Consider the following 10,698-nt stretch of genomic DNA (forward strand, 5'->3'; position numbering starts at 1 on the left):
GCTGTCATTAAAAACAGTAGAAATTAATATATTTTGCTTTGGTAGCACTTTAAAAATTAATTTTACCAAACAAAAACTATTTTAATTCATAGCTGATTATTTTCAAAATGTAGCAGCAGTAACAGTTTTTTATTTTATTTTTTTAAGTCATAGCATTACTAAACTAGCCCTTAGTTAATTGATCAAATGTTATTTCTACAATAGGACACCAACAATGACAGAGATATATATAAGATTCATGTTGTAACAAATCCATGTAACCGAAAACCGTATTTGAGACACAAGCCAAGAGAGATGGAACTACCGGGCAAGGTGATTCCGTGAACAAAGAATCAGGCTCAAATTTTACAAAAATTAAATTCAAGGGAAAGAAAGAAATACCCAAGACAAACCCAATGAGGTTGGTCTAGTGGAAGAATGCTAACTTCAAGTGAGACAGACGCTGCAAAGATTCTTCTAGTAATGTTTTTAATTCAAACCCGAATTTGTGAAAAATAAGAAGAGGTGTGAAAAAGAAAATGAGAAAGAAAAAAAAGGTAAGTACACGAGCGAAGACCGTTATACGTTCACACTTACCGAGACGTTTCCTTTTGCTCGGACACTTGTTAAAAACATAGGTCAATTTTAACATGTTATATCAAGAATACGATATGTTATAATTTTAACTTTAAAGAGTTTTGTACATTAGATCATCTCACTTCACAACCTGGCCTGCCATTTCCTCTCTCCCAGTCTCCCTCACTCTCTTGCAACTTGGGAGAAGCAAATAGATTCATCAGAATTCCATATTTCTCCAAAAGAACCCACACCTGCAGATCCTCTGGTTTCTGCACCTGTACCCAGAATTGTGGTCAGTCATATTCTTCTAAGTTGTTACTGTTTCGCTTTATTTAACACTTTGTTTGGTACTTTAGTTCAAGCTGATAGTAGAGTTTAACTTTGAGCAAAGCATACCCATGAATGGTCAGCACTTGTTGTCTTATTTTTGGTTAAATTTGTTGTCAATGTCTTCTTTCCTTCACTTGTGTAAGAAGGTATAGGGTAGTATGGATTTTCTTTCTTGTTTGCTGCTAAAGTTCATATAACCGGAATACGTGTTCTCCAGATGAGTTTCTGTTTTCGGCAATTCAGTAGAGTCAATATAGAGTACTCAAATTAGGGTCTTTGCCTTTTGCTTTTGATTAGTGTCTTCGCTGAATCCTTTTTTGGATTGAGTTTTCAGATTAATTCACCCACAGCCATGTCTTTGTAAAGAACCAGTCCTTTGGACACAATTTGGGACTGTTAAATAATGGCTTTGTTCCAATTTAGAAACTTCTGTTTCTGTCTCCTCCTCCTTGTGTACTTCAAATCCTGCTTAGCTAGCCAACAGCATTCAGGCCGGATCTATCCCGGTTTCCAAACATCTCAGATGGAATGGAACAATAATTCAGGGTGGTTCCTTCTGTCCAACAACTCAGCATTTGCTCTTGGATTCTACCAAGGTCTTGATGTCACTGATGTCAAGTCATTTTTACTCGTAGTCTATCACTTGGGTGCGTCTAAAGCGGTTTGGACTGCTAATAGAGGCAAACTGGTTGCAAATTTTGATAAGTTTGTCATAACCAAAGATGGGAATGTCTACTTGAAAAGTGGTGATGATACGGTTTGGTCTACCAACACAACTGGAGAAGTTGTTACAGCCATGGAATTGAGGGATTCAGGAAACTTGGTGTTGCTTGGAGAGGAAGGAAGGACTCTTTGGCAGAGTTTTAGCCACCCAACTGATACTCTTTTACCAGGTCAGGAGTTCTTGGAAGGAATGAAACTTAAGAGCTTTCGGAACAAAAATAACTTGTCTAGTTATCTTGAGATTCAGTCAGGAGAGTTGGTTCTGTATGCTGGATATCAAACTCCACAGATCTATTGGTCAATAGCAGATGAGAGCAGGAAAAGCAATAACAATGTCAGTGGCAAGGTTCATTCTGTGTCTCTGGTGTCCAATTCGTTGAATTTCTATGATCAAAGTAAATCCTTACTTTGGCAATTTGTGTTCTCTGACAATAAAGATCCGAATGCCTTCTGGGCTGCTGTTTTGGGCCCCGAAGGCTCAATCACCTTCCTCAATTTTCAGAAAGGAAGTTCTGTTGTCCCTGAAGCAACTAAGATCCCACAAGAGTTTTGCAGCCTTCCTGAGCATTGTGAACCTTACAATGTGTGTTTTCTGGATGGTTGGTGCCAATGCCCTTCACCTCTCATCTCTCGCTTTAATTGCAAACCTCCAGCAGTCCCATCATGTAGTACCTCTAAAAGTTCAGTGGACCTTATATTTGTTGGTGAGAAGTTTGACTACTTTGCACTGGATTTTTCTAAACCCTCTTTGAAATCTAATATGGATTCTTGCAAAGAAGCTTGCCTTGATAATTGTTCTTGCCTTGTGTTGTTCTTTGAAAACAGAACTGGAAATTGTTTTCTGTTTGACCAGGTAGGAAGTTTCCAACGTTCTGTTGGGAATGACACTGGTTATACCTCATATATGAAAGTAGGGCTAAGCGCAGCAAATAAAGCAAATGGAAATGGAAGCAAGCACATCCTTGTCATTGTGGCCATTTTGATTTCAACAATCATAATTATTGCTGGTCTACTTTATGTGGGACTTGGATACTACCACAAGAAGAGATTATTGGACTACTCTCAAGAAATCTTGGAAGAGGACAATTTCTTGGATAGTCTGTCCGGAATGCCAATACGCTTCAAGTACAGTGATCTCAGCACAGCAACAAAGAATTTCTCTACAAAAATTGGCCAAGGAGGGTTTGGTTCAGTTTATCTAGGTGTTCTTCCAGATGGCATCCAACTTGCAGTGAAAAAGTTAGAAGGACAATTTCAAGGGAAGAAAGAGTTCAGAGCAGAAGTCACTATTATTGGGAAAATTCGACATGTCCATTTGGTCAAGCTCAGAGGCTTCTGTGCAGAAGGGCATCACAGGCTACTCGTTTATGAGTACATGGGAAAAGGGTCTTTGGATAAATGGATATTCAACAACAACAAAAGTGATGATCAATTTCTGAATTGGAACACAAGATTCAGTATTGCATTGGGAACTGCTAAGGGGTTGGCTTATCTCCATGAAGAATGTGAAGAGAAGATTGTTCACTGTGATATAAAACCTGAAAATGTGCTTCTTGATGACAACTTTAATGCCAAAGTTTCAGATTTTGGATTGGCCAAGCTGATGAACCGGGAGGAAAGCCTTGTACACACAACGCTGAGGGGCACGAGGGGTTACCTTGCACCAGAATGGCTAACCAATTATGCCATATCGGAGAAGAGTGATGTGTACAGTTATGGCATGGTCTTGCTTGAGATTATAGGTGGAAAAAGGAACTTTGCTCCTGGGGAGAGTTCCGGGAAATCCCATTTTCCTTCTTATGCCTTTAGGCTGTTGGAAGAGGGAAACTTGAAAAATTTCCTTGATCCAAAGCTTGATGTTGATGAAACTGATGAAAGAGTTGTGGCTGCAATCAATGTGGCATTGTGGTGTATTCAGGATGAGATGCAAATGAGGCCTCCCATGACTAAGGTAGTCCAAATGCTTGAAGGTCTTTGTGCTCTACCACCACCGCCTACGTCCTCCCCAAAGTCAGTTTCTCATTTGAGTTTCTTACAATGGAGCAGCAAAGAAGCTAGTTCATCAGCAGGACTCAGTGACTGCTATACTGATATACCCATGTCAGATGTTCGGCTCTCGGGTCCAAGGTGATAGAAGTACATTATATGGGTATAGATGTATAATTGGGTTTTATGCTTTCAAGCAACGTGTTAGCTTATGCATAATTTAACAGTTCATGTTGTGATGTATGCCCCTGATGTATGTTCCCTTTCATTATGATATATGATACCGATCATTTCCATACATTTCTTGAGTCAGTCCTATATCTAGCTTCTCATGAAGTGCTCAATTTCAAGTTCACACAAAATTTGCGTTTGATTCAAGCATCATGAAAATTATATATACCTTGTTACATGCTATAACTAGTGGTTAAGCTATGGAAGCTCCTAAATGATATTGCTAATATCTTTTCCTCAACCCTGTTCAGTCTAATTTCCATAGCTTCCAAGTGTTTCTTATATCTTGATGCAGCAGAAATTGTCATATAAGAATAATACTGTGGATTTGTTTTGTCCAAGTTTGATAGTTCAAAAGATCCCCATATCAGCACAAACTGGAACCTACCACCATTACCATTGGCAAATATGGTACACACCGAATGTCACATCAGTAGTTGGCAAGGTTTCTCTTGGGACAAAATTGAGTGGGAGATTACTTTCAGTTCAATTGTGCTGTGAATGCATCCTTTTTCCGAAACTATCAAATTCAAAAATCTTGCAGTCCAACTTCCACAGCAATAGAAAAAATTGTTATTCTTATCAGCTAGCTGGCTTTGAATATGAAATCCATAATCTGCTAACAAGATTGACTGAATAGAAATTATTGTACTGGGGTATGATCATTAAGAACTTTAGCACCCTTAATAGTCATAGTTGCAACTGCCCCTTGCTTTTCCTTGGCATGCTATCTAATTTACATAGTGGACGACCACAGTATTAGCATGTATCAACTAATTCCACTAATGGTAGCAGATAATTATCCCACTTAATACAAGTGAAGTGCATTATCATATGGCCCTCATCACAAGAGTTACCACTCATAATCCAATCAAACCAAACCACAGACAGAACATAAACAATGCTACAAACTGGTTCCGGTTCTAGACACACAATCTTCTTAGAAGCATTGATGATTAGTGTGTGCTGATGTCAAAGTTTTAGGCAAATAAATACTTTGAAGAGAAACATATTATCTCTATGCTCATGAATATGTAGAGACTTAGCTGGCCTAGTGCAAACCCAACAATTACTCCAGTTGTTCATCTATTTGCTCCGATTGTTCATCCTTTTCTTCAAGCATTAACTTTGAAGCAAACAAGGGCTTTGTTTATGAGTTGATGATGAAATGAAAAAAAAGAAGAATCAATGGCTGCACCAACATAGCTTATAGCTGATAGCGAAGCTGGTGCTCCCATTCTGGAGGTCACTTGAAACGTATTCAGAGAATAAATGTTGCCATTGACTTGCACAACTTGTTTCACAAGCCAAGGCGTTCCCATTCAAATTAGCGTTATTGTCCACAGTGCGATGACTGCATTTGTTGCAGATTCTGGTCAGCAAATCTTCACATGAAAGTGCTTCAATCAAACAAAGGGTTCCAATCTCTTTACTTGTAAGACTCGATACAAGCCAGCAACCACAACCAAACGCTGGTTGTTTTGTCATGATCGACTCATTTGTCTGGGAGCATAAAATAGATGGGCAGAGGACCATAAGAGTTTGACACATTTTTAGGTTTTTACCAGATGAACAAAAACACCAGACCAAACAGATTAATGAGCTAGGACCGGGCGGACTTGATGAATTGTTAGTTCTGCTGACTTTGACTTTAAGTTTTAAGTTCACATTCACATTATATCAAGTGACATCACTCCTTGAGTTAACTGTATCTAATATCTATATATCTTCAAAAGATGTTGTATACCAAAAAAAAAAAAAGGTGACAAAAGATGTTAATGATGTAAACTAGGAATGACAGAGCTTGAATTTTCTATAGGCGAGCTTGAAGAAAACGGAAGATTATAGTCTCTTAAGTCCAAGATACTTATGTTACTAGATCAAGCCGCACATTACATATTTTAGGTTGTTCGTGGAGTTTTCAACGATCTTACCCGTTGGGAGTATAGTGACAAAGAGTGACTCCCATTAATAAGTTAGTTTTTATCGCAATTGCATACTTAGGGAAATAGAGCGTTAGTCAGTTTTTTTTTATAGAACATGGATATTTGTTTTTAAAATTTGCTTCTTAGTAAACTCTAATTTAAAAAATTTAATCCGCAGCTAAGTAATATTAAATATTTGCTTCATTACAAAGTTGACCCGATGTACAGCTCTAATTTTTTTGGATTTAGAACACTAAATCCAAAAGCTAATGCTAAAAAAAGTTCTTCTTCCACGACTCCAGTCTTTGCTTCAGACCCATGTTTACACGCACAGATAATGACATTGTAGAAATGTAGTTTTTTTTTTTTTGATACGCATTGTAGAAATGTAGTTGGTATTTAATATGCATAGTATTAGTGATACTTGGCAAGTATAAAGTCCACAGTCCACACCTAACAAGAGAGCTGTGTACAAATAATTCTGCACATGAGCCAAACATATTATATCATCAACACTTTCCCACCCTGGCCTCTCCCTCACTCTCTTGTAAATCGGGAATTCGGGATCAGAAACACATAGATTCATCAAGATTCTATATTCCCTTCCCTCAAAGTCCAAGAACCAGTATCTACAAGTCCATCGATTTCTGTGCTACCAAGAAATGCGGTCAGTCATATTCTTCTAATCTATTCTCTGGCTCCTAGATATAGACTGCCACTGTTTTGCTTATTGAACTGTAGGAAAACAGAACCACTGTTTTTTCTGGTTATAATTGTTGTGATTTTGTTCTTCTGTATTGGGTAGTTGCTGCTTCAATCAATCTGACTGTACCTTCATAAAGTACTAGTCTTTTGTGGTACAATCCCTCTTAAGTTGAATTGTAGTCCAACTCCAAATCAATCTTGTGTTCTAAGCTTGAGTATAAAGCTCAAGTGTCTGTATTTTTCTTTGTTTCAAAATCACATTGATTCACCCAAAATCCCTGAACTTTGGATATAAACCCATGTTGATGGACTCAATTCAGGGTCTTGTTTAGCCAAGTCGGCAGATTTGGTGCAGTCAGTCATGGGTTTGTTCCAGTTTAGAGCCTTGTGGCTCTTTATGATTTTCCTCCTTGAGTTGAATACCTGCATAGCTAGTCAGCAACATTCAGCCCGGATTTATCCTGGGTTCCAGGCAACTCAGATGGAATGGATTGACAATGCCGGGCGGTTCCTGCTGTCCAACAACTCAGCATTTGCTCTTGGATTCTACCAAGGCCTTGATGTGCTTGATGTCAAGTCTTTTTTACTGGTGATCATTCACTCGGGCACTTCCAAAGTGGTCTGGACTGCTAATAGGGACTCACTGATTGCAAATTCTGATAAATTTGCCTTTGACAAAGATGGCAATGTCTACTTGGACAGCAGTGATGGTGTTGTTTGGTCTACAAACACAACAGGAGAAGTAGTTACATCCATGGAGTTGCAGGATTCAGGAAACTTGGTGTTGCTTGGAGAGAAAGGAAGCATTCTTTGGCAGAGTTTTAGCCATCCAACTGATACTCTTTTACCGGGTCAGGAGTTCTTGCAAGGAATGAAACTCAAGAGCTTTCCGAACAAAAATAACTTGTCTAATTATCTTGAGATTCAGTCAGGCGAGTTGGTTCTGTATGCTGGATATCAAACCCCACAGACCTATTGGTCAATAGCAGATGAGAGCAGGAAAAGCAATAACAATGTCAGTGGCAAGGTTCACTCTGTGTCCCTGGTATCCAACTCATTGAACTTCTATGATCAAAGTAAGTCCTTACTTTGGCAATTTGTTTTCTCTGACAATAATGATCCAAATGCCTTTTGGGCTGCTGTTTTGGGCCAGGATGGCTCTATCACCTTCCTTAATTTTCAGAAAGGAAGTTCTGTTGTTGCTGAAGCAACTAAGATCCCACAAGAGTCTTGCAGCCTTCCTGAGCATTGTGAACCTTACAATGTGTGCTTTTTGGATGGTTGGTGCAAATGCCCTTCACCTCTCATCACTCGCTTTGATTGCAAACCACCAGCATTCCCAACTTGTAATACCTCCAAAAGTTCAGTGAACCTTCTTTATGTAGATCAAAAGCTTGATTATTTTGCAGTTGGTTTCTCTAAACCTTCTTTAAAATCCAATTTGAGTTCCTGCAGAAAAGCTTGCCTTGATGACTGTTCTTGCCTTATTCTATTCTTCGAAAACAGTACTGGAAATTGTTTTATGTTTGACCAAGTAGGGAGTCTGCAACGTTCAGCTACCAATAGTATTGGTTATGAAGTATATGTGAAGGTCTTTAATGAATATGTAGGGCTAAGCCCTGCAAAGAAGGCAAACCAAAATCGAAGAATGCACATCCTTGTTATAGTGGTCATTTTGATTGTAACAATATTGGTGTTGGTTGGTCTAGTTTCTTTTGGATTCTTGTACTACCGCAAGAAGAAGAGATTACTGGACTACTCTGAAGAAATCAAGGAAGAGGATGATTTCTTGGAAAGTGTTTCAGGAATGCCCATTCGTTTCAGTTATAGCGATCTTAGCACAGCAACAAAAAATTTCTCCATAAAAATTGGCATAGGAGGGTTTGGTTCTGTTTACCTAGGTGAGCTTCCAGATGGCATCCAGCTTGCTGTAAAAAAATTAGAGGGACAATTTCAGGGGAAAAAAGAGTTTAGAGCTGAAGTTACTATCATTGGAAAAATTCGACATGCACATTTGGTCAAGCTGAGAGGCTTTTGTGCAGAAGGGATTCACAGGCTTCTTGTTTATGAGTACATGGCAAAAGGGTCTTTAGATAAATGGATATTCAATAAAAAGAAGGATGACCATTTTTTGGATTGGAACACAAGATTCAGTATTGCATTGGGGACTGCAAAAGGGTTGGCTTATCTCCATGAAGAATGTGAAGAGAAGATTGTCCACTGTGATATAAAACCTGAAAATGTTCTTCTTGATGAAAATTTCAATGCCAAAGTTTCAGATTTCGGTTTGGCTAAGCTGATGAACAGGGACCAAAGCCTTGCACACACAACGCTGAGGGGAACGAGAGGGTACCTCGCACCAGAATGGATCACCAATGCTGCCATATCAGAGAAAAGTGACGTTTATAGTTACGGCATGGTTTTGCTTGAAATCATTGGTGGAAAAAGGAATTTTGCTCCAGGGGAGAGTTCAGGAAAATCTCACTTCCCTTATTATGCCTTCAAACTTCTGGAAGAAGGAAACTTGAAAGAATTCATTGATCCTAAGTTAGATGTGGATGAAAAAGATGAGAAAGTAGTGGCTGCAATCGAAGTTGCATTGTGGTGTATTCAGGATGAGATGCAAATGAGGCCTCCGATGACTAGAGTGGTGCAAATGCTTGAAGGTTTTTGTGATTTACCACCACCGCCAACATCCTCCCCGCCATCAGGTCCACATTTGAGTTTCTTACGATGGAACAGCAAAGAAGCTACTTCACCAGCAGGACTCACCGGTTACTATAGTGATATGCCCATGTCTGGTGTTCGGCTTTCGGGGCCAAGATGACAGAAGCTTATATTATCAATGAAGATGTCTGCATGGGGTTTTAGGATTTCAAGCAGGGTGTAATGTCAGCTTATGTATCATTATCAGTTAAAAGTTTTGATGCCTCATTAATTGCATTTGCATATTCCATTTTCAATATGATTCAGTTTCCACTTCCCAGTCTGTGAGCTGCATTTCTTTGCATCTGTAGTTCAAATCAGGATCCAAATTCAGCTGAGAAGCCGAACCTGCCACCAATAAAATTGTCAAGAATGGTGCCTATGTCAACAGCTAAATCAAGCTCCACCAGTAACTCAGATGTCTATTTTCACTAGGACACAACCACTTTGCATCATATACATGGTGCTTGTAAATTGTAATTGACATTCCCAAAAGAGAGTAGCTTTCAGATGTGACTAGCTAATACTTGAAACATTATTACATGCATTGCACCAGACAATTATATATACTATAGTCACAGTGTGACCATAACACTTGAAAAATGAACGGTGCTAAAGGAACCAGTGTTCTATTTCCAGTCCACATGACGGTCAATGTCAATAATCATATTGCAAATGACAGAAAATTGGATTGATCTATTCAAATCAAAACTATAGTCCTAGGGAGAGTTTTTGTGGTAGCAAAATCCCTTGTACAATGAGTTTCGATGTAACTAAAAAGTAATTTTGAGATGACCTTAAAACGAAATTCGGACACTTATGAAGTTATGAGTGAACATGAATCACTTAAATATTTTTATTTTTTTAGCAGCTTCTCACAAAGCTACAGCAAAGTTACCAAACCTACAATTTTGGTACTTATCGAAATATTATCAAGCAAATTGTCCGGCATCATTGTGATAATATAAAGAATTTTGAGCATCAACTGGGTCACTAAGAGGCAAAATCCTGATTAAGTAATGTTATCATGAAGAACCATCTCTTGATAACCTAAACAAAGGTTAACCGCAAAACAACAATAAACAAAGTTGTGTTCATGTTTAACAAATTCTCCAATGTACAACGTCCATTAGTAAATTTAGTATGTACTATCTAAATGCCAAATTTGATAAATTTGCAATGCAAAGACAGACAATATGAGCCACCTACTAGTGGACAGAAAGTCTTGAAAGTTTAGAGGACTAATAGCCAATCTTTGATTTAAGAAAAGCAGTGCAAAATGCTAGATACTGAGGAAAGATCCAGAGTCTTGAATCATTCATGAAACCACAAAGTATGGTTGGTTGAGTAGTGGGAAGTGGATTTTACGCACCAAGGTATACTTATATCATTAAGAGTAAATTTCAGTTTACTTTCTTGAACTTTAGGTTTAAAACTCAGTCTGATACCTCATCTTTTTTTTAATCAGTTCCATCCCTAAACTTTCAAAATGACATCAATCTCGACCAAAATGACTAAAATAACCCTTGTTAAT

At 38.4% G+C, this 10,698-nt stretch overlaps 2 protein-coding genes across 2 annotated transcripts; both read left to right on the forward strand.

Moving 5' to 3' along the window:
* Positions 1-1,411: 1,411 nt before the first annotated feature.
* LOC101297165 (G-type lectin S-receptor-like serine/threonine-protein kinase SD2-5-like) lies at positions 1,412-3,894 on the forward strand. The gene has a single exon (XM_004303258.1). It carries the CDS (start codon positions 1,412-1,414, stop codon positions 3,740-3,742), a length of 2,331 nt encoding a protein of 776 aa, XP_004303306.1. The 3' UTR covers positions 3,743-3,894.
* A 2,388-nt stretch (positions 3,895-6,282) lies between these two features.
* LOC101297460 (G-type lectin S-receptor-like serine/threonine-protein kinase SD2-5-like) lies at positions 6,283-9,503 on the forward strand. The gene has a single exon (XM_004303259.1). The coding sequence runs from the start codon at positions 6,820-6,822 to the stop codon at positions 9,283-9,285; it is 2,466 nt and encodes an 821-aa protein (XP_004303307.1). The 5' UTR covers positions 6,283-6,819; the 3' UTR covers positions 9,286-9,503.
* The last annotated feature ends 1,195 nt before the right edge of the window (positions 9,504-10,698 follow it).

This window comes from Fragaria vesca, linkage group LG6 (assembly GCF_000184155.1).
Source record: "Fragaria vesca subsp. vesca linkage group LG6, FraVesHawaii_1.0, whole genome shotgun sequence".
Taxonomy (NCBI): Eukaryota; Viridiplantae; Streptophyta; class Magnoliopsida; order Rosales; family Rosaceae; genus Fragaria; species Fragaria vesca.

Excerpts from the sequence above, each read along its gene's own strand:
- LOC101297165 (XM_004303258.1), top strand. The coding sequence starts at position 1,412 with ATGGAATGGAACAATAATTCAGGGTGGTTCCTTCTGTCCAACAACTCA.
- LOC101297460 (XM_004303259.1), top strand. The coding sequence starts at position 6,820 with ATGGGTTTGTTCCAGTTTAGAGCCTTGTGGCTCTTTATGATTTTCCTC.